This window comes from Sorex fumeus, unplaced genomic scaffold (assembly GCF_029834395.1).
Source record: "Sorex fumeus unplaced genomic scaffold, SorFum_2.1 ptg000055l, whole genome shotgun sequence".
Lineage (NCBI taxonomy): Eukaryota > Metazoa > Chordata > Mammalia > Eulipotyphla > Soricidae > Sorex > Sorex fumeus.
Genome location: NW_026606112.1, coordinates 2,848,049 through 2,871,790, shown reverse-complemented (window position 1 = coordinate 2,871,790; position 23,742 = coordinate 2,848,049). Strand labels below are relative to the sequence as shown.

Sequence of the window (23,742 nt, the reverse complement as noted above, 5' to 3'; positions counted from 1 at the left end):
TGATGGGATTACACGGCGCCAGGGGGCCAGGTGGTGGGTGTGACCCCCGCCTACTGGAATTTGGAGGATCTGGGTGGAAGATGCTCGACTCCAATTCGAGTAGGCTTGGAGGTCTCGGCCCCGGAACCCGCGTGGCTTTGTCCCTCTGCCAGTACCTTCAGGTGTGCGGAGAGTGGTCTCAGCATGGTGGTGGCTGGTCCTGGAGGTCTCCGGCTGCCGTAGCCCTGGCCGGGGCGGGGAGGAAAGCTCAACCCGCTCCCCTCCAAGGGACTCCGGGAAGGAACATCCGAGGCGCGGGGGCAGAGACTGCACTGCTCTCGTCCGGGATCTGGATTTTATAGTCTCTGAGTCTTGGCCGCTGATGGGATTACACGGCGCCAGGGGGCCAGGTGGTGGGTGTGACCCCCGCCTACTGGAATTTGGAGGATCTGGGTGGAAGATGCTCGACTCCAATTCGAGTAGGCTTGGAGGTCTCGGCCCCGGAACCCGCGTGGCTTTGTCCCTCTGCCAGTACCTTCAGGTGTGCGGAGAGTGGTCTCAGCATGGTGGTGGCTGGTCCTGGAGGTCTCCGGCTGCCGTAGCCCTGGCCGGGGCGGGGAGGAAAGCTCAACCCGCTCCCCTCCAAGGGACTCCGGGAAGGAACATCCGAGGCGCGGGGGCAGAGACTGCACTGCTCTCGTCCGGGATCTGGATTTTATAGTCTCTGAGTCTTGGCCGCTGATGGGATTACACGGCGCCAGGGGGCCAGGTGGTGGGTGTGACCCCCGCCTACTGGAATTTGGAGGATCTGGGTGGAAGATGCTCGACTCCAATTCGAGTAGGCTTGGAGGTCTCGGCCCCGGAACCCGCGTGGCTTTGTCCCTCTGCCAGTACCTTCAGGTGTGCGGAGAGTGGTCTCAGCATGGTGGTGGCTGGTCCTGGAGGTCTCCGGCTGCCGTAGCCCTGGCCGGGGCGGGGAGGAAAGCTCAACCCGCTCCCCTCCAAGGGACTCCGGGAAGGAACATCCGAGGCGCGGGGGCAGAGACTGCACTGCTCTCGTCCGGGATCTGGATTTTATAGTCTCTGAGTCTTGGCCGCTGATGGGATTACACGGCGCCAGGGGGCCAGGTGGTGGGTGTGACCCCCGCCTACTGGAATTTGGAGGATCTGGGTGGAAGATGCTCGACTCCAATTCGAGTAGGCTTGGAGGTCTCGGCCCCGGAACCCGCGTGGCTTTGTCCCTCTGCCAGTACCTTCAGGTGTGCGGAGAGTGGTCTCAGCATGGTGGTGGCTGGTCCTGGAGGTCTCCGGCTGCCGTAGCCCTGGCCGGGGCGGGGAGGAAAGCTCAACCCGCTCCCCTCCAAGGGACTCCGGGAAGGAACATCCGAGGCGCGGGGGCAGAGACTGCACTGCTCTCGTCCGGGATCTGGATTTTATAGTCTCTGAGTCTTGGCCGCTGATGGGATTACACGGCGCCAGGGGGCCAGGTGGTGGGTGTGACCCCCGCCTACTGGAATTTGGAGGATCTGGGTGGAAGATGCTCGACTCCAATTCGAGTAGGCTTGGAGGTCTCGGCCCCGGAACCCGCGTGGCTTTGTCCCTCTGCCAGTACCTTCAGGTGTGCGGAGAGTGGTCTCAGCATGGTGGTGGCTGGTCCTGGAGGTCTCCGGCTGCCGTAGCCCTGGCCGGGGCGGGGAGGAAAGCTCAACCCGCTCCCCTCCAAGGGACTCCGGGAAGGAACATCCGAGGCGCGGGGGCAGAGACTGCACTGCTCTCGTCCGGGATCTGGATTTTATAGTCTCTGAGTCTTGGCCGCTGATGGGATTACACGGCGCCAGGGGGCCAGGTGGTGGGTGTGACCCCCGCCTACTGGAATTTGGAGGATCTGGGTGGAAGATGCTCGACTCCAATTCGAGTAGGCTTGGAGGTCTCGGCCCCGGAACCCGCGTGGCTTTGTCCCTCTGCCAGTACCTTCAGGTGTGCGGAGAGTGGTCTCAGCATGGTGGTGGCTGGTCCTGGAGGTCTCCGGCTGCCGTAGCCCTGGCCGGGGCGGGGAGGAAAGCTCAACCCGCTCCCCTCCAAGGGACTCCGGGAAGGAACATCCGAGGCGCGGGGGCAGAGACTGCACTGCTCTCGTCCGGGATCTGGATTTTATAGTCTCTGAGTCTTGGCCGCTGATGGGATTACACGGCGCCAGGGGGCCAGGTGGTGGGTGTGACCCCCGCCTACTGGAATTTGGAGGATCTGGGTGGAAGATGCTCGACTCCAATTCGAGTAGGCTTGGAGGTCTCGGCCCCGGAACCCGCGTGGCTTTGTCCCTCTGCCAGTACCTTCAGGTGTGCGGAGAGTGGTCTCAGCATGGTGGTGGCTGGTCCTGGAGGTCTCCGGCTGCCGTAGCCCTGGCCGGGGCGGGGAGGAAAGCTCAACCCGCTCCCCTCCAAGGGACTCCGGGAAGGAACATCCGAGGCGCGGGGGCAGAGACTGCACTGCTCTCGTCCGGGATCTGGATTTTATAGTCTCTGAGTCTTGGCCGCTGATGGGATTACACGGCGCCAGGGGGCCAGGTGGTGGGTGTGACCCCCGCCTACTGGAATTTGGAGGATCTGGGTGGAAGATGCTCGACTCCAATTCGAGTAGGCTTGGAGGTCTCGGCCCCGGAACCCGCGTGGCTTTGTCCCTCTGCCAGTACCTTCAGGTGTGCGGAGAGTGGTCTCAGCATGGTGGTGGCTGGTCCTGGAGGTCTCCGGCTGCCGTAGCCCTGGCCGGGGCGGGGAGGAAAGCTCAACCCGCTCCCCTCCAAGGGACTCCGGGAAGGAACATCCGAGGCGCGGGGGCAGAGACTGCACTGCTCTCGTCCGGGATCTGGATTTTATAGTCTCTGAGTCTTGGCCGCTGATGGGATTACACGGCGCCTCGGATGTTCCTTCCCGGAGTCCCTTGGAGGGGAGCGGGTTGAGCTTTCCTCCCCGCCCCGGCCAGGGCTACGGCAGCCGGAGACCTCCAGAACAATCTTAGAGCCTTCAAATATGTGTGTATGTGTGTGTGTGTGTGTGTGTGTGTGTGTGTGTGTATACAGTCTGTAAATATATAGTACCTATATATATTTACAGGCTCTATTTTGTTTTTTGGTTATATGTTGTCTCTCTCTCTACCTGATGGCTACTTTGGGAACTCTGCGGTACTGGGGATGGTACTAGGGTCAGCCACATGCGAAAAAGAACTTAGCTCCAGTCTGAAACCTCAGTCTATATTCTAACAGTTTAATCTCCATCTTTTAAATTATTCTTTACTATTATTTTTAACATAGATTAGTAGGCAGAATTAGCAATTTCTTAAAGCTGAAGTGAAATAATTGTGTGTATCTTTATTGTGAAGTTTCACCTTCTCTTTTTCTTTGCCTTCTTGATAAGGCTTTTTTAGCGGGGGTGGGGGGGGTCAGGGGGGTAGTTCTCCCAAATGGTGCTCAAGAGGCCCAGGATCCCACTGGCAATTCTCGGCCAGCTGGGCTTGCAGTTAGATGTGAGGGCCAGAAGATGCACTGCTGCTCAGGCCCTGTGCTGGAGGTACCTGGGCTATCCAACTGGTGCGGGGGCAGGGCAGGGCAGGAGAGGGGTGTCTCCAGGGCTGCACCTGGAGATGCTCAATGTTCAGGGGCCAAGTGGTTCTGGCAATTGCACCTCTATACCTAGCATGCACCATAACTGCTCTGCTGTCTCTTAGGCACCTTGATATATTTTCTTGTTCTTCTGGGACCATATTCAGTGGTGCTTGACTTACTCCAGATGGTATTTGGGGAACTGACTAGATGTGGTATGATGGATTGAACTGGGGTCTATCACACTTTAGACAATTGGCTTAACTCCGTTGTATCTCTCCAGCTCTCTGATAAAAGTTTCATCTTGTCATTATCCTGCACATAAATATTCTGTTACCCAAATTTTAATCAAATCCTTTAAAAAATTCCTTAGTGCCAAATATGGGCTGAAGTGATGGCACCGCGGGTAGGGCGTTTGCCTTGCGAGTGGCCGACCCTGGTTCCATTCCTCTGTCCCTCTTGGAGAGCTCAGCAAGCTACCAAGAGTATCCCACCCTCATGCAGAGCCTGGCAAGCTCCCCGTGGCGTGTTCGATATGCCAAAAACAGTAACAACAAGTCTCACAAATGGAGATGTTACTGGTGCCCTCTCGAGCAAATTGATGAACAGACAAACATAATGCAGTGCTGAACAGAGAACAGAGAAATGCAATTACAGATAAAGTCGAGATTTCTTGAGTTCAAATGTGAATGACAAAGTTCTTCCAGGATTCATATTATTTGCTTCGATCTCTAATTTAGAATCAGCACCATTTGGAGTCTAAGCAGCAGTGCCCTTCCATAATGGATGTGGAGATCTAGACGTCTCTGGCAGATTATCAGAACTCTTGCTAGTTCTGTGCCTGTTTATTTAATACCAATCCTGAGTCAGGCGTTAAGTTCGATGCAAAGGATATGTGAGTGAATACTCCTGACCTCCACAGGCTCAGGCGAGGGGGAAGTGAGGCCAAGTTCAGAGCACAGAGGAGCTCTGCCCTTTCAGTTGCTACAACTAATAAACATTAGTTTGGACCCTATCTGATGTACCTGATCACTGATCTCAACTGGGTGAAAGATTCGGAAGGCTGATAAATAACACATTTGGCTACGTTCTCCATTTCAAATATGTCTTGTTTCCTGAATTGAATTATCCTATGTCCTTGCTCCCCGCCCCCCCCCCCCCCCCAGTGCTTATCATCTAAAATTTTCCATTTTCTGCCTCAGAACATCAGTAAAACAAAGAAAAGAACTTCCCTAGAGCGAGTGACTTTTGCCTATATATCTCCAAGGTGCAGAGTCATACTTAGCACACAGCCGGCGCTTGCTAAGTGTGAGTGATATCTGCCTGAGCTTCAGGCAGAATATCATGTCATTTTCCAAGGAAAAAATACAAGAATTTCAGAAAGTTTCCCAGGTCCACAGAGTGCTTAGCAGTAGAATTCGGATCACCTCCAAGGCTGTCTCTAGAATCTTTCTGGTCCATTAGTTGGCTGAAGGAAGAGAAGCTGGAAATAATGAGCTCATGGGAATCTGCACTATCGATCTATGTTTGTAATCATTTGTGTATTTATGTGAGCTGGCTCATCCTGGCTGAATTTTCAGTTTCTGTTCCATCCTGCTCAATTTACTTCCCTGACTGACCTCTCAACTCCCTGCTGGATGTGTGCTTCTTCCGGGGTGGCCAGGTGGGCATCTGTGGCCACCCCGCCTGTCTAAATCGCACAGCAATAAGCAACCAAGTTGTCATGTGGAATGTTAACACAGATGTTTAGGATGTTCATGGAGACATTAGAGTAATCACCTCTTCTTTAAATACAGTTACTAAAGCACAAGCAGTTATCTACTGCACATGCTCAGTATATCCAGAAGAAAATGAAGCCATTGTTAAGAGAGCCTTGGAGTTGCAGGATGTTGGGATTAAAGTCCAGCCTTACAGGTAAGGCACTGAAGGCTTCTTCCAAAGCCCGCAAAGATTGACAGGGAAAAGTTTATGATATTTTAAGTTGAGTAAAGATGTTCCTTTTCCTGGTAGGTTTGAGTCCCACCAAGTAGTTTTTCAGACTACTAGAAAAGGGGAGGGGTTTTCTAGGGCCTGTTCAGTGGCTGGGCAGGGTGTACGCACTGAGGGACTCTGCTTGATGTAAGGGGAAGGCATTTGGCTTTGACTTGATTCATTTCTGAAAAATTGGATCCACATTTTATATAGTTCAAGTTAGAGAAACATATATTCCCCATAGAAGAAAAATCAGGTATACAAAATAACCTTGTAAAGGAGAGGGTAGGGCCAGGAATGTGACTATACATAGTGGTTGAGTACTTAGCTTGAGCTCCTGCCAGCACCTCATGGTCCCCGAGCACCAAGCTGGGAGCTACTCCTGAGCACCACCACATGTGGTCCCCAAACAATACCAGTGACAAAAAAGGTAGAAAACTGGATGCCTAGGATCTGAAGTGCACATTTCTTAGATCATTTTAAAAAATTTTTTTAATGAAACACCATGAGATACAATTACAGACTTACACACTTTCGTGATTGCATTTCAGTCATAGAATGGTTGAGTACCCATCCCTCCACCAGTGCCCATTCTCCACCACTAATGTTCCCAGTATCCCTCCCGCGACTCCCCCTCCCCCCACCCCCTCCCCTCGCCCTCACCTTTGTGGCAGGCACATTCCCTTTTACTTCCTCTCTCCTTTTGGGTATTATGGTTTGCAATACAGGTGTTAAGTGGCCGTTGTGTTTGGTCCAAAGTCTACTTTCAGCAAGCATCTCCCGTCCCCCACCGAGTCCTCCAAAGCATCCTTTGCTTGTTCCGTGGTCCCTTCTCTATCTCATCTGCTTCCCCCCACTCCCCAACATGTGAGACTGGCTTCCAAGCTATGGAGGAATCCTCCTGGTCCTTATCTTTACTATCCTTGGCTGTTAATCTCCCATTCTGTTGCTTTATATTCTACAAATGAGTGCAATCTTAGACCTTTTTTTAAACCAACATCTTCAAGCTGAGGTGAACAGAGCCTCAGTGATCTTAGTATCTGGAGTGGAAAGCTATAGCTCAGTAGGGATGAAGAGGAGGAGCAGTAGACAGTGGGCAGCTAGCCCAGGAGAGAGCTACCGCTCAGGTCAGCAGTTCTTTAAGATGCTGATCGTTAACAAGCTATCTAGAAACATCTGCTTTCTATCCAACACTCGTCTGATAAGGGGTTAATATCAAAGATGTATAAGGCGCTGGTAGAATGTTACGAGAAAAAACATCCAACCTCATTAAAATATAAGGAGAAGAGATGAACAGAAATGTTCTTAAAGAAGAAAGACAAATTTCCAAAAGACACTTGAAAAAATTGCTCTACATCACTGATCATCAGGGAGATGCAAATCAAAACAATAATAAGATATCTCATGCCAGAGACTGGCACACATCAAAAAGAACAAGAAAACCAAAAAGAACCCCTGCTGGTGTGGATGAGGGAGAAAGAGAGTCTCGTTCCTTGCTGCTGGGAATGCTGACTGGTCCGGCCTTTTTGGAAAACAATATGGGCATTCCTCCAAAACTAGAAATTGAGCTTTTATACCACCCAACAATTCTGCTCCAGGGAACATACCCTAGGGGCCCAAAAACACAATTCAGAAAAGACATCTGCACTTCTATGTTCATTGCAGCATTATTCACAATAGCCAAAATTTAGAAACAACCCATGTGCCTGAGAACAGATGACTGGATAAAGAAATTATGAAACATCTACAATGGAATACAATGGAATATTCCCTCTACAATGGAATACTCTTCATTTACAAAATACTTGACAAAAATACTTTTGTAAAGAAAAGTGAAGTTGGAGGGCTGTTCCACAGTTGGAAATTTGCCTCGAGTAGTGGGAGGGCAATTAGGACAGAAAAGGGACCACTATGACAGTGATAACTGTAAATTATCACTCTGGACAAGAACTGAGTGCCGAAAAGAGGTACAGAGATACACATAACTTTTCAGTAACAGTATTGTAAATGACACTGCCTTAGAGGAAGGAGAAAGAGAGAGGGGGAAGAGAAGTATCATAGATTGAGGCTGAGGGGTGGCAGGAAGGAAGCTGGGGGCATTGGTGGTGGGAAATGCGCACTGGTGAAGGGACGGCTGTTGGAACATTGTATGACTAAAACCTGATCATGAACAACTTTGTGACTGTGTATAACATGGTGATTAAATTTTAAATAAGAGGAAGATGGAAGCTTTCCAGTGATATCTACTTTCCAGTGATATCTCACGTTCTGAACATGAACATGTCCTGTAGTTTGGCTGGTGATTGTTCAGATTTTGGGCTACACCTCACAGTGTTCAGGGGTTACTCCTGTCTCGTGCAAGGGGTGCTGGTGGTGCTCTAGTAACCATCAAGTGTGGGAGGTCAAACCCAGGTTTCCTGCATGTAAGCATCTGCTCCAGCTCAGGAAATCCTGTAATTTTATAGGGAGTTCTTTTTTTTTTTTTTTTTTTTTTTTTTAGATTTTTAAATGAAACACCGTGAGATACAATTACAGACTAACATATATAGGGAGTTCTTGATATGCGTATGATCTTCCCTCTCCTCTTTTGACAGGGCACACCCAGTGGTGCTCTGGGACTGCTTCCAGCTCAGTTATCAGGGGTCACTCCTGGCAGAGTCACACACACTCAGGAGTCCAGCACGCATAGCATGTGCTATCGCCCTTTGTGCCATCTCCCTGACCCCTGCCACACCCATTACATTAGGTATTTTCCTTTTGCCCTTTCCCATATGGACATATTCATTACACCGGTAATTATTTCTTAACTTCCTTGTTTAGTAGCTCTTGCTAATGGCTAGCAGACACTCAAGCTCATGTTCCGAGAGCTTCTCAACAGAGCATTAGCTAAATCTCCATCCGGTGGCAGAGAACTATTGTTATTGTATATAAGCAGACCCATCTGAGAGTGGATGCCTCCTGATCTCCGTCAGGGATAAGGGTCCTAAAAATATCATAAGGCAAAAATGGAGAAACCCCTCAGCAGTTTATCTCATTAGTCTTTCTTTGAGATTAGCCACAATTAATGATTAGTTTATAATATGGTTAAATAAATGTAACCTGCCCACACAGCAGAGTCTGGCAAACTCCCCGTGGTATACCCAATATGCCAAATACCAGTAACAATGATGGGTCTCATTCTCCTAACCCTGAAAAAGCCTTGAATATGGCACTTTAAAAAAAAACCTCAGGGCTAGGATGAAGAAGATGTTACTGGCACTTGCTCGAGGCAATCGACGAACAACAGGGTGGTCGTGATGATAATGATGGTTAAATACACAAGTAACACTTAAAGACACAAAGACAACATGATCTGAAATTCAAACAAATTGGAGAGTGTAAATTCAAAAGGTTGATGAACTGCCTGTTAGGATGTTCAGTTCTGAATTACGGAATGTTTAGGAACTACTCTCTGTGACCCCGAAGAATAATTTTATATATATATATATATTTTTTATTTTTTAAATTTTCTTTTCTTTTTTTTTAATTTATTTTTTATTAGTGAAACACCATGAGGCACAGCTGCAGATCCACAAATCTTTGTGCTTGGATCCCGGTCACACCACAATCAAATACCCATCCCTCCACCAGTGCCCATTTTCCACTACCATGGATAATATCCCTCCCCCTCCCATCCCCCCCATCCCCCCCTGCCACTGTGGCAGGGCATTCCCTTTTGTTCTCTCTCTCCTTTTGGGTGTTGTGATCAGCAAAAGAGGCATTGAGTGGCAAACATGTTCAGTCCAGTCTACTTTCAACCTGCATCTCCCCTCCTGGGAGGATCCTCCAAACACCCTCCATTTGGTGCTCCCTTCTCTATCTGAACTGTCCTTTCCCCTAGAATACCCGGCTGGCCTCTAAGCTATGGAGTAATCCTCCTGGTGTTGATCTCAGCTATTCTATGGTATTAATCTCATATTTTGTTATTTTATATCCCCCAGATGAATGCAATCTTTCTATGTCTATTTCTCTCTTTCTGACTCATTTCGCTTAGCATGATACTTTCCATATTGTACCACTTGTATGTAAATTTCATGACTTCATCTTTTCTAAGAGCTACATAGTACTCCATCGTGTAGATGTACCAAAGTTTCTTTAACCAGTCATCTGTTCTTGGGCACTCAGGTTTCTTCCAGTTTCTGGCTACTGTAAAGAGTGCTGCAATGAACAAACAAGTGCAGATGTCACTTCGACTACACATTTTTGCCTCTCTGGGATATATTCCCAGGAGTGGTATCGCTGGGTCAAATGGGAGCTCAATTTCTAATTTTTTGAGGAACGTCCATACTGTTTTCCAAAAGGGCTGAACCAGTCGGCATTCCCACCAACAGTGAAGGAGTGTCCCTTTCTCTCCACATCTGCGCCAGCAACGGTTGCTTTTGTTCTTTTGAATGTGGGCCAGTCTCTGAGGTGTGAGATGGTATCTCATTGTGGTTTTGATCTGCATCTCCCTGATGATTAATGATGTAGAGCATTTTCTCATGTGCTTTTTTGCCATTTGGATTTCTTCTTTGAGAAAGTTTCTGTTCATTTCTTTGCCCCATTTTTTGATGGGGTTGGATGTTTTCTTCTTGTGGAGTTCAACCAGTATTTTGTATATCCTTGATATCAACCCCTTGTCAGATGTGTATTCGGCGAATATCCTTTCCCATTCTGTAGACTGTCTTTGTATTTTGGTCACTGTTTCTTTGTAGGTGCAGAAGGTGAAGAATAATTTTTCAGTTCCCCAAGTGATAGAGTTTTGGACTGAAAGCCTATTATATAGCATCAAATCTAAAAACCACCTAAATATTCAGCTCACATAGGACCTACTCTATTATAATACTTACCTTAGGTCTGTACACTTTTTTCTTTTGTCTTCTATTGTAAAAGTTTTGAACATTATAGAAATACTAAGTTAAAAATATTAAATTTGGAACCAGAGAGGCAGTACAGTTGGCAGGACACTTACCTTGCATGTGACTGATCTGAGTTCAATCTCTGGCAACCCATATGGTCTCCTGAGCAAGTGTCAGGAATAATTCCTGAGTGCAGAGCCAGGAGCAACCCCTGAGCATTGCTGGGTGTGGTCCCCAAATGAAAACAAAACATCTCTCGACCAAATACTGGAGAAGTAGAATTGATTATTCATGTGGTAACTGCATGTTCTTTGGTTTGAGAAACTGCCAGACTGTTTTCCAAAATGCTCGCAGCTAATGTTTGGCATTTTCTGACTTCTAAATTCTAGCCAGGCTGGTGTGTGTGAGGTGTTCTCTCATTGTGAGTTTACTTATGTTTTTCTGCTGACTCCTGAGGTTAAACTCTTCATGTGCTCATTGGCCATTTGGACATCTCCTTTGACAAATGTCTGTTCAGCTTCTCCGCTCACTTTTAAGTTGTGTTGTCTTTTTATTGTTGAGTCACGAGACCCTTATGTTCTACATACCAAACCCTGATCACATATACAATTTTTAAGTGTTGTTCCACGTTCTTTGGGCTTCGGTTTTGCTTTCTTGATAGTTGCCTCTGGTGCATAAGAGTTCATGATTTTGGAGAAACACTGGTCTGTACTTACTTGTATATTTATTTTTGTGGTGCCAGGGATGGAAACCAGGGCCTCACATGAGCCGAACAGGTAGGTGCTTTTCCACGGAAAGACTTCCCCAGCCCGATCTGCTTATTACTTCGTCACTTGTGCGTCTAGTATCACACTTAAGAAAGTTACACCAAACCCATGCTTTCTTCAAATCATTTGTATTCTGCTTTTTTATATTTATGCCTTAAAGTCTGATTACTTTTTTTTTGGGGGGGTGGCCTCCCAAGCCATGTCAGTGAGATTTACCAGGCTGACCCTGTGGTACTTGTGGGGGGGAGGGGGCTGTGTAGAGCCAGGTTTGAACTTGGGTCTCCATGCACACAAAACACATATCCCTGGCTTCTGGGCTATCTCCTCAGCCCCTTTGGATTAACTTTTATTTTGGGGTCACACCCAGTGGCAGTCAGGGTTTACTCCCAGCTCTGTGCTCAGGGGTAATGCCTGGTGGTGCTCAGGGGATTTGCAGTGCCTAGGATTGAACCTGAATTGACTGCATGTAAGGCAAGTGTCCTAACCTTGTACCATCTCTCCAACCCGATTTTTGTATTTGAAATGAGGGAGTTGTTTACCGATATTCTTGTACTTGTGGGTATCCAGTTATTTCAGCATCTTTTATTGAATAGAATTGTTCTTTCCATCTCGAATGGTCTGGTATGCTGGTAAAAAAATAGTCGATTGCAAAAAATATATAAAAAAAAATCAATTGATCAGGGACTGATCAGGTAAGGCACATGCCTTGCATGCAGCCGACCCTGGTTCAATCTCCAGAACCATATACAGTTCCCTAGCACTGCAGGAGTGATCCCTGAATAGAACCAGGACTAAGCCATTAGCACTGTTGGGTCTCGTTCTCTGCACCCCAACCAATTGATCATAAATGTATGAGCAATGAGCTTATTTCTGGACCCTCAGTTCTGTTTCATTGACTCATGAGACTGTCCTTATGCAGGTGGACAATTAACACATGAGAACATGCAAATTTAAATTTCAGTACATACAATTAATAAGTGCCTATGTTTTAACTTACATGAAGTATATTTCTTTGTTTAAATATATTTTAACTGTAAAAGCATGACTATAATCAAAATATAAATAAAATATATTAATTAATTTTTATAAATGAGCACTTACTATTATAGGAGAAAGTAAATGTTCAATATAAAAAACCAAGGTTTTGTTTTAAACTTACTAGTGATTATTTTTATTTTTTTTGTCTTTTTAATGTAATTTCTTGAACATTGCAGGACTCATCTATTAATATTCTGAAAATCACTGGGAAGCTGAGAACACAGTATAGATTAGGGCACTTGCCTTGCCTGTGGCCGACTCTGGTTCAATTCCCTGGTTCCACCAGTCTCCCAGCATTACCAGGAGTGATGCTTGAGCACAGAGTCATGCATAATCCCTGAGCATTAGCGGGGTAATCCCCAAACAAACAAAAAAGTGACTGAGAATAATGTAATTCAGGATAGGCTGTATTTTACAACTGCGCAAAAAGTAAGAGAAGGAAGTCGTTCATTTGTGTTATTTTGGGTTGTATCTGGGTGATTTCCATATATCAGTGGAAGTCATTTTGTTACCATTATTGATGAGAAGTTTTTGATTTGTTGGCATGGGGGTTCAGAGCCAGGGAATGCAGGCCATCAAATACCTTATGGGTTTAGATGAAACCTTATTGGTTTTAATTTATAACAGATTTGTCCTACTTCAGCCTTCTACTCTTATTTGGAATTTTTGTTTATTCTATCAGTAAAACATAAGAGAAGATTTGCCATTTCCTTCCTCCTCTTTCGGCAAATAAACTGTTCTAGTAACTGTTCCCTCCCCCCCCCCCCCATCTCTTGCAGACTTAGTCCTCCTGTACTTCCGCTCTGCTCCCCAAAGGAAATAAAATTGTCTACTGATAAATTTTTCAGAATGGAACCATCTGAAACTACCAATGGTTGTTTTCTTTCTGTTCTAACAAGGGAGGTAAGGAGAAAAAACAAAAACAAAAATAAAACTCACTCCATGTTGTGCTTCAGAATTAAGAAGCAACATAACAAACAATAAAACTTTATAAAAGGAACCTAGGAACTTTGTAAATATTTTATAATAGTATGCTTATTCTGTAAATAGCTAAAAGGGCAGGAAGAATAATTATACTATGTTGCAAAACAATCTTTATTTTGGGGGGGGGGCATACTTCTCTGTGCTCCTGACTCTGTGCTCAGGGATCACTCCTGATAGGGCTCAGGGAACCACATGGTATGCAGGGGATTAAATGTGGATTAGCCACATGCAAGGCAAGCACCCTACCCACAGTACTATCTCTTCAACACTCCCCCCCCCCCAAATCAGTTGATCAGGAACTGATCAGGTAAGGCACTTGCCTTGCATGCAGCCAACCCTGGTATAATGTATCCCCAAAGCACATCTTCTGACTGCACTAGATTTAAACTAGAAATCAATATGAAAATTGTATCCGCAAATTTTCCATATACTTAGCAAAATAGCAAGTATTGAAGAAGAAATTTTGAAATGACAGGTTGAAGAAGAAAGAATAAAAGAATAAAATAATAAAAGGAATAAATTATGTAGACTTAACGAAAATAACTATGGCCAGCTCAAAAATGACCACCCTAAAAGGAAACCCACATCCTAATCCTGGGAACCTATTACTATTATCTTATTTGGAAAAAAAAGGATCTCATAGCTGTAATGATTAAAGATCTTTAGACTTGGACATTATCTTAATTATCTGCCTGGGTCCTTGAATTAGTTAATTATGACAAGCTGGAGGTTTTATGCAACAGAAGTCTATCTCATTTCTGAATGCTGGATTCCAATAATTAGGGTGTTGGATACAAGATCAATAAAAAAAAAAAACCAGTTGTATTTTTCTATCCTAATAATGAACAACAGAAGTCTGTCTCATTTCTGGATGCTGGATTCCAATAATCAGGGTGTTGGATACAAGATCAATAAAAAAAAAACAGCTGTATTTTTCTATCCTAATAATGAACAATCTGAAAAGCAAATTAAATTAAGTTTACTAGAGGCCTATTTGTAACATTTCCTTTTGCTCAGTACATTGTGTGCAGTTAGATGGAAACCAATTAATTATAAGACAGCCAGAGTGATAGCAAAGTGCATAGGGCACTTGCCTTGCATGTAGCCCACCTGAGTTTGATCCCCTGTGTCCCATACGGTCCCCCAAAGCACTGCCAGGAGAAACCCTTGAGCACTGCAGGCTGTGCGGCCCCCCCAAAATTAAAAATATTAAAAGAAACAACATAGTAACAGGCAAAAATCACAGACTGATTGGACATTATCAGAGGCACAGTCAAATATGGCAGGGAGGTCACAGTTATGCTGGCCAGCACTAAAGGACAAATTAGAAAACAAGCAAGAACACAGTATAGGAGAATAGGTGAAAATTTGAAGGGAACCCCCCCAAATAACTTGATAAAAAGATACTGTAACAGAAACAAAGGATATATTAATAAACTAGAAATGGCTGTGAACAAAAAATAGTCTCTGAGGGCAGAGAGACAGTATAGCTGGTAGGGCTCTTGACTTGCAAGTAGACATCCTGGCACCTCACCTGGTCTCCAGAGCACTGTTAGGGATAATCCCTGGGCATTGAACCCGGAGCATAGCTGGATTCACCCCCAAAATAAGCAAACAGGTCTTTAAGTTTGAGAATATCTCTATACACATGTTCAAAAAATAAAAAACAAACAGGAAAATGCTGAAAAAAGTACTGAATAGTAATAATAAAAAAAGGGTATGTAAGAGCAATGACAACAGGTGTATCACCTGTGTCATAGGGAAGCCAGAAGATGGGAGAGGGACAGAAGCAATAATTAAGAATTTCTCCTAAGTTATTGTCAAACACCATCCACAGATCTGGAATCTCATAGCACTCTGAAAATAATGATCAAGGGCTAGAACGATACCACAGCGAGTAGGGTGTTTGCCTTGCTCACGGCCGACCCGGGTTCGATTCCCAGCATCCCAAATGGTCCCCTGAGCACCGCCAGGAATAATTCCTGAGTGCAGAGCCAGGAGTAACCTCAGTGCATCGCCGGGTGTGACCCAAAATCAAACAAAACAAAACAAAACAAAACCAAAACCAAAAAAAAAAAAAACAGAAAGAAAGAAAATAATGATCAACAAACAAAACCCCTTCCATGTGGTCATAAAATTTGAAGCTACAGAAAATTAAAGAAAATTGCCTGAAAATAGTAGGAAGAAAAACAGCTTACTTACAAGGAAGCAAATAAAAGAGGGGGGTTATATCTAACTTTTCAGAAACCAGACAAGCAAGAAGAGCATGAAGTGAAATATTTAATGTGTTGAGGAGGGAAAAAACTTTTTAAAATGCCATGAAATCTGTATTCTGTAAAATTAACTTTAAAAAAATGAAGTAAAGGGGTACCGGAGCAATAGCACAGTGGTTAGGGCAGTTGCCTTGCACATGGCTGACCTGGGTTCAAACCTGGGCATCCCATATTGTCCCCTGTACACCACCAGGAGTAATTCCTGAGTACAGAGCCAGGAGTAACCCCTGAACATCTGAGCATGAGTAGGTGTGACCCAAAAAGTTAAAAAAAAAAGAAAAATGCTTTCTCGAATTAAAACTGAAAATATTTACCTGAAACAATTACAAATATTTGTAAATCCAATAAGAAAGTGAACAGCCTATGGGCCAAAGATAGTACAGAGGTTAAGGTGCTTGCCTTGCATTTAACCAACAGAGATTTGGTCCCTGGGAACACATATGGTCCCCTGAGCACCGTTGCATGTGTTGGGTGAGTGTTGTGCATTGTGTGTGCCGCATTTGTTGTATGCATCATCTGTGTTTTGAGTGCTGTTTTGTATAGTATTTGTTGTGTATTATGAGTTTTGTATGTTATGTTTTGTGTGGTTTTTGTTATGTAGCTGTGTTGTTTTATGTAGCTGTGCTGTATAGTGTAGTATATTGTGAGTTGTGTGTTGTGCAGTTGTGTTGTATAGTTGTATGTTGTGTGGTCATATATTTGTATAATTGTATTGTGTACTGTTGTGTGTTGTGCAGCTGTGTTTTGTGTGGCTGTGAGTTGAGAGTTGTGTAGGTGTGTGTTGTCTGGCCATGCCAAACACTGTTGTGAAAAAGCAACTATAGGCAAAGTGCTGTAGTTTCCCTGGTTTCCCCTTAGGGCCCAAATGAGGGAGTTTTAAGTTTGAGAAACATCATTTGCTGAGTGAGGCTTTGCTGGGACCTAAAGCCCAACCCCCCCGTTTTCAGTCTAATGGCCTTAGCTGCTCACTGCCACCCTGATAAGTACTTGCAATAGGCTGGTCCTCTGCTCCCACAGTCAGTCAGTAACTGCCACTTTCGTTGTAGCGCGATCCATCAGAGACGGTGTCGGTGAAAGACGTTTTGGCCCGCGCTGCAGCGAAGGGTCTCCTGGAAGGGATCGAGTTGGGCAAATCGTCAAAACGGGAGAAGAAGAAGAAAAAAGCCAAAATGACCTTGCCCAAAGCTCCCAGTGTCGATATCAACATCCAAACCAAAATCATTGAGTTCCTGAACCGAGAGAGTGGCGTGAGTTCCAGTCACCCAGACAGAACGACGGCCAAGGCCTTCCCGCAGAAACCCCCCAGCCAGGTGGGCCCTCCCTCCCAGCCCCGGAAGCCCAAGCCGGTGCCTGCTGCAGTCAGGAACCCGCCCGCCTCCAGGGCCTATGACCGGCAGCAGCCCTTGGTGAGGTCCCGGCCCATGGATGGGATGGTGGCCCTCAAGCCCGTGGAGATCGTTTTGCCTCCAGTCGTGCTGCCCTTTTCCAGTTCCCCTGCCACCAGACCTCATTTCTCAGGTCAGTCGTTTTTCTATCCCTGGGGTAGCTCCAAGATCGGGTCCAAGACTCCTCTTCCTGGCTACCTTGCCACATCAACCGGAGGCAGGAAGGGGGAAAAGCCCAAGGAAAACTTACCTGCCTCCCAATCCCAGAGGCCTCAGCCCTGGCTTTGACCGCCACGTGTGTTCTTAGCAGGGGCCAAAGAGCAGCTATGTTTAGAGCCTGGTTTGCCTCTGAAGGCGGGACATCCTATACAAGGCACCCCTCCCTCTGCTTATCTGGCATCTGCTAAGTGTGGTAGCACCCTCACCGGAACTCAAGGCAAGTGAGAATCAATAATGTAGGTGATTCAGGATGGCAGAATTCAGAGATTTCAGCAGTGTGGGGCTGATCTCTTCGGAAAGAAACAGCTGTAAGACTTGGCAGCTGTGAAAACTTGCCTCACTCTTGTCTGGACGTCGGACACCTGTGTTAAAAAGCTGCAGCCATTTGTTCTTGAAGGGAAACCATGTCTGCCTTTGAACAGACTTGTTCACAGACTCGATTTTGTGAGGCAGCTCACTAAAAAGCCCGGGTGGGTGAGAGCCTCTCGCGCCAACTTCGAATTGCTCTTCAGTAGCTATCATATCGCCGGTACTTTTTTTTTTTCAATGTTTTCAACCATAACCAAGGTTGACATTTGTTTAAATATATTCTCTAAATGAGGTGATCGGGGCCTGGGGGATGTAGCCTAGATGGAGTTTGAGGAAGAACAGGGAGTCCCAAAGTTTCTGACATGACAATTCCACGGGCACAGTCAGGTTTCTCCTTGGAGGAGCTTCAAGAAACCGAGCAGGTGGTATGGAATCAAAACACTCTTGTAAAAAAAAAGTGATTGTATGCATATTTCCATCTGAATGATAGTAATTTTGAGCAGGAATCAAAATCTGTTAGGCATAAGTGAGTCGAAAAAAACCTTTGAAGACATCTGCTTCTTTTCAAAGATCAGGTGAAAAGACTTGAGCTATACAAGTCATTTCAAATGGCACACAGCAATCACACTTTGGATAATCATTTATGGCACATAATTAAAATATACCTGTAGCACAGTGTTAACTAAATATTTAGTCAATTCATAAAGTTTTAATTGCCTACTGATTTTTTGATCATGGCAACAGAAATTTCCATTAAACCAGTTACAACTATAAATCCTATTGTTTAAAAAAAGTTCATAGACACATTCACAAAGTTTAAATTTAAAGTTCTATTTTAGAACCCAGTGTATTGAGAAGTGTTATATGGATTACTCAATGTTCAGTTCAGGTGATATGGTTTTAGCAGGATAAGTATTAAGGTCTTTAGTTGCGCTACTCGTTGAGGATAAAAAATGGTAAATTTGACTAGTAATGATACATTTTTGTTTTAGTTGAAGATTTAAATATTATGTTTGTTTTGGGCCACACTTGGCAATGCTCAGGGGTTACTCCTGGCTCTCCACTCAGGAAACTTCTGCAGGTACTTGGACGACCGCATGGGATGCCAGGGATGGGACCAGGATTGGGAGTGTGCAAGGCAAACACCCTAACCACTCTACTTCCACTCTGATCCCTGAAGATTTATATTTTATCAGTAAAACGTTCAGTGAGGAAAGTAAGACAGACACTTAATATTTGAATGGAGCTTTTTCTATTTTAAATCCCCAAAGAATTTTCGAGTCTATGTTGTGGTCTTGGCCCCACCCCCCACCCTTCACTTCCCAATTATGAGGGTCTCCCCTTCCACTGTGGCTTAGCTCTCGGGTAAGTGCAGTTGAATTCAACTTGGGTCAATAAAGTGCTGATATTGTCTTCTTTTTATAGGGGAGTGTTTGGGGTTCACACCTGCAGGTACTCGTGGGTCACTCTTGACAGTTGGGGGAACCACATGCAGTACTAGAGATGGACTTGGGTCCAGTCAAGTGGAAGGCAAGCACCTCATTATGTTTCTGCAACCCCAAAGTATTAGTGTTTTATTACAGGATTCCTGCCCTCTTCCTTCTGCCTCAGGTCTAAAGGATTCCGCTGTCTGAAAGTGTGAGATACTTATTTTTGTGCTAAGTTACAAAAGGCAAGCTGCCCTGTTTCTGTTCTGACCAGGTCAGCATTTCTGGTCCCTACAGCTGCACACGACCCACATCATAACTGTAGCCACTGATTTTTTAATCTCACGATACACGGCTTATCACTACATAATTTGTCTCTTTAGAAGTATATGGATCTTCCAAGTTAAACCAAATCATCTAACCTTCTCCTTTAAGAATCTGCTTAAAAGGACATGATTCACATGGCCTTTATGCAAACAACCTGGTAAGAGTAAAAAGGGGAAAAATACTTTGGATTAAAGCATCGTGCAAGAATTCCCATGAAAAACATTACACTGACTTTTCTCAAGTTTTTTTAAAGTGTTGTAAAATTTAGAATGAATTAACTGGTGTTTATATTAAATGTTAAGTGATTCCCCAAAATAATGAAATCTTATTCCTTGAGAGTAAAGGGAAAAATAGGAGAAAAAGTGTGTGTGTGTGTGTGTGTGTGTGTGTGTGTGTGGTGGGCACATCTATTAAATTCTACTCTTCTGTTAGTCTAAATTAAACCAGACCACAACCAACTGGTTTATTTTAATTTAGTACTGGGTCAACTCTGTTCTGCAATCATATCAGATTCTGAATGAATGAAAGATTACCTTAACACCAGGAAGACTGCTGATGGTGACTAAATTCTGTGTTCAGAATGGCAGCTGACCGTGACAAATCCCTCAGAAGCCACGCACCACAAGTTAGACCTATCAAATAACCTGTCTTGCCTTATGAAAGTGAGTTTTTCTGAAAAAGGGTTGTGTTCAGAAAATTTGGCAGTGGCTAGCCTGGACACAGGTATTCCTGTCCCTGGAAACAGGATCGAGAGGTCAGAGAAACGAGCCAACCATTTTACGCAGCTAACTTTATTCTCACAACAGATTACACTTGAATGAATGAAGGTGGTCGACAGCACAAAGGGAAAAAGGGAAAACCAATAGTTTTGTGGGGATCAACACACTGCTCAGGATGGCAGGGGGTGCTCTCCTTGACACACAGCATCAGCGGGACCCTCAGCTGAAATAAGCCATCCCTGCCTGGACCCCGTGTGTGGACTGCATCACTAGGCTGAGCAAGCCTGGCAGGTGAGGGTTCGAACAGCATCACCGGTCAAATGACCCTCTTACAGGGTGAGGGAAATGTTTTCCTGTTGCTCTCGAAACCTCGGATCTATCCTATAAAGCGTATGAAAGGAGTGTGTCAACCGAGGAGAAAGATGGAAGGGCTTCTTTCTAGAACATAACCCGATACAGGTTCGTCAGTGACCGTTCATCCTAAAATCATGAAGTGGGTGTTTAATTTTCTTGTAAGTATCAGTGCCAACAATTTATCGCCAAGGACTTCTTTTCATGGAAATGGGTCTAGTGTCCCTTTTGCACAGGACAGACACAAACAAAAACCAGTGGCAGTCACCCCATCTGGGGGGGCTTGCCAGATGGGGCCAGAGAGCACTTGTGTTGGTCTCTGGCAGAGTGTGTGTGAGGAAGGATCTCGGATGCAGATCACTGCTTCATGCTTGCAAAGGAAAGTTCTTGGCCACAGGCATGTCGGCCCTTCCCTTGATGCTGCTGAGGAACACACGTAGAAGGTGGCAAGTGTACATCTAGCTGCTTTTAAAAAATAAAAGGGACTTTTAAGCGTTTTGCCATTTCTTCTACATAGTCCGATAAAAAAACGTGACTACAAATCATTACAAAACCACCTTGTAGTCAATGTATATATATATATAGTTCACTGAGATTACTTATACCTGGACACATTGTGAGAGAATATCCAGCAAAGATAATACATCAACACAAGAATGCAGTATATTTCAGTAAAAATAGAATAAATAAAATAAAAATATCTTAAGCTGTATTTAACAGGTTAATTAAAAAAATGATAAGACATACAAGGCATTGTGAACATGGCTGCCTGTTTACCAATCACAGATATAAAGAATGCATAGATAACTCAAGTGTCACTACAATATCAGGTAAAACACTGGCATCCTTTCACAGAGACACACATACTTTTCATACATACTTTTTTGGCCATGGCAGAAAGTGTCTGAACATACTGTTTAACAGAATTACTTTTACAAAATTAATTGCATTTAGTATGCAAAGCTATTTTCCAAACAAAATATATGCAGTTCGGTTTTCAATAGGTAAAGGCTATATCATTCATCATAATGCATCCTGTAATTGCATATATAAGTCAGTTTGCTACTTAAAGCGAGCTCAGTATTCTTGATCCTGAAAACAAATGAACAAAGGCCTTAAAGAAGGAACAGGGGAGTTTTGGTAGCGATTTCCACTCTTGAAAGTAGATGGTTTGTCCAGAATTTTGAGTTTATCACATTAGCAATGGGTCACCGCAGAGACCAAGACCATGACAACTGACCATTGAAGGACTTTCATAGGGCACAGGAAGGATTTTAACGCTAGAATTCCTTCCAACGGCACCTGGGACCTTGAGTAAGACAGAGGCGGGAAGTACAACTCTCTCAAGTGGCATCTTTTGGGTTCATAATGTAGGCTGTCAGTAAATGACTCCAGGATTCTGAGAGGGAACAGAGGGCAGGGCTACTTGGGCACCCTACTGTCTGGTAGCCAAGGACCCAGAATTAGGAATCTCTTCAAAGGGAATGTGATGTTTCCATGGGATTAGCTCCCGGGTCCATCTGTCCCCTAACACATGAAGGCAGCACACTCCAAGAAAACTGCCCTGGGCTGTCAGCATCAGGGCGAGGGGTTTATTAAACCAACCATGTAAGGAATCTGGACAGGTTTCCCTAGGAGGCTGGGAGAGCAAAGAGTGTATCTGGCTGTGCTCAGAGCCACTCTGGAAAGATGCTTCCGACCAGGTAGGTGTCCAAGCAGCCCAGTAAGGCAAGGACCACAAGCTGGGAAGCCAGGCTCCTTCGTGAGCTCTCAGACTAGGAGATGCTGTGTAGTACTTCCCTTTCACAGATGTGCCAGGTCCACCCTTGCTAAGGCTCACACTGTGCTATGAATGAAGAAACCATTTCAACCAGCATACAGCAGTGGGAGAGACCTCCAGCATTTACTTTCGTAGCTGGTTGTGGCAAAACGTTCATCCTGACCTAACAAAAGCCAATGACAGATAATTAGATTATGCTCTCTCTGGCCCCTTCCTTTTATTCGTTTTTTACTTTTTGGGTCACACTCGGAGTTGCACAGGGGTTACTCCTGGCTCATGCACTAAGGAATTACTCCTGGCGGTGCTTGGGGGAACATAGGGGATGCTGGGAATTGAACCCTGGGTCGGCCGGGTGCAAGGCAAACGCCCTACCCGCTGTGCTATTGCTCCAGCCCCTGGCTCCTTCCTTTTAAAACAGCATTGTCAACTGGAGCTTAAATTTGACTTATCCTTATAGCTCCATTTCTTATCTGGATAGAGAAGATCAAGGAAATGTGTCGTGGCATCCAGTGGTGAAAGAGTCCGTGATTCCTATGTATATATCTCAGTCTGAATAGGAAAGTTTTAAATCTTGAAAAGAAATGAAAAAAATATATAAATTAAAAAAATATATCTAGTTTAACCAATCCTGCTAACACAGACATACATTTAAGGACAGTTTCAATAGGATATAAACAGTTGCCATGGACAGTACATGGACGGACAGACAGCTTTCTGGGCAAAAAGCAGTTAGGGGAAGATGGAGCTAGATGCAGAACCCTGGAGGAACATCTTCCTAGGAGGCAGATCAACAACATACCACGGTGGCGGTAACCTAGACTAGAAATGGCATGTCCTCAATTCCAAATTGCATACTGGCCAAGTGGGGTGAACTGAGGATGAAAGGCTTACGAGGACAATTTTGTTTAAATGTTGTTTGTGTGGAGAATGGCCATGTGCAGTGTTAATTCTCTAGCTGCGTTGTACAATATAAGGCAGAAGTTTGAAACATGTCCCATCCAAAATGCACACTATGATCTTTGCGAATCTTTCATTAATGGTCCATTGAAAACCCCTCTGAAAAGAAAGGTTTATTTTGAATTCTTCCCACCCACCCCCGTGTGTGTTCAATTTTTTAAGTCCTCAAATTCAGTCTGTGTTTCCATTCTGAAGTCGCACTTGTCTCCACCATCCCACAAAGAGCTGCAGAATGAAATGTCCCTATGTCGTGAGCACCTCACGCAGAGATGACAGTCGTGTTTTCATTCTGACACCAGCAGCTGATGCTGTGGACCCAAAGGTTCCATTTTCTGAAAGACTTGGAAGAATCTGTCCTTCTATCCCTCCCCAACCCCCCAATGGTTCAGCGGTGTATCTGGTGTTTGCAGTGTCTGACTCTGGTGTTGGGAGCAGGGCAAGGGGCCGTAGGGCTGGGGTTTGCTTGTGATGGACCCCTCAGAGGCCGGAGGTCACTGTGGGGCCTCGGCTCCAGCTCTTGCAGGAAGGGGAACCCTCTCTCTTCCCCCTCCCCCTGCTACCTGTGAAGTTCGTATTCCCGATATTTACAGTAAAAGCCCTCCCCTGCAGTCACAACGTCACAGGCCGCAACAGAATTAGCCATGCTCCTTCCCAGATGGCGCGATGGTGGCAGGACGAGAGAACATGCTTGTCTCAGACCTGGGCCGGAGAGGGAGGTTCTCTGAAGGCTGGGCGCCGGCCATGGGAGGCCAGGCCGAAGCACAGCCGCGTCGGGCTTCTCCAG

General features: G+C 45.2%; 1 protein-coding gene across 1 annotated transcript in view; it reads left to right on the top strand.

The window, feature by feature from the left end:
• The window catches only part of NSUN7 (NOP2/Sun RNA methyltransferase family member 7), a 39,525-nt gene extending 22,368 nt beyond the window's left edge, over nucleotides 1-17,157 (top strand). The window contains exons 9-11 of the mRNA XM_056125527.1: nucleotides 5,371-5,488; nucleotides 13,007-13,130; nucleotides 16,531-17,157. Of these exons, the coding sequence (XP_055981502.1) occupies nucleotides 5,371-5,488; nucleotides 13,007-13,130; nucleotides 16,531-17,157 (869 nt within the window). The remainder of the gene's footprint in view (nucleotides 1-5,370; nucleotides 5,489-13,006; nucleotides 13,131-16,530) is intronic.
• Nucleotides 17,158-23,742: the final 6,585 nt, after the last annotated feature.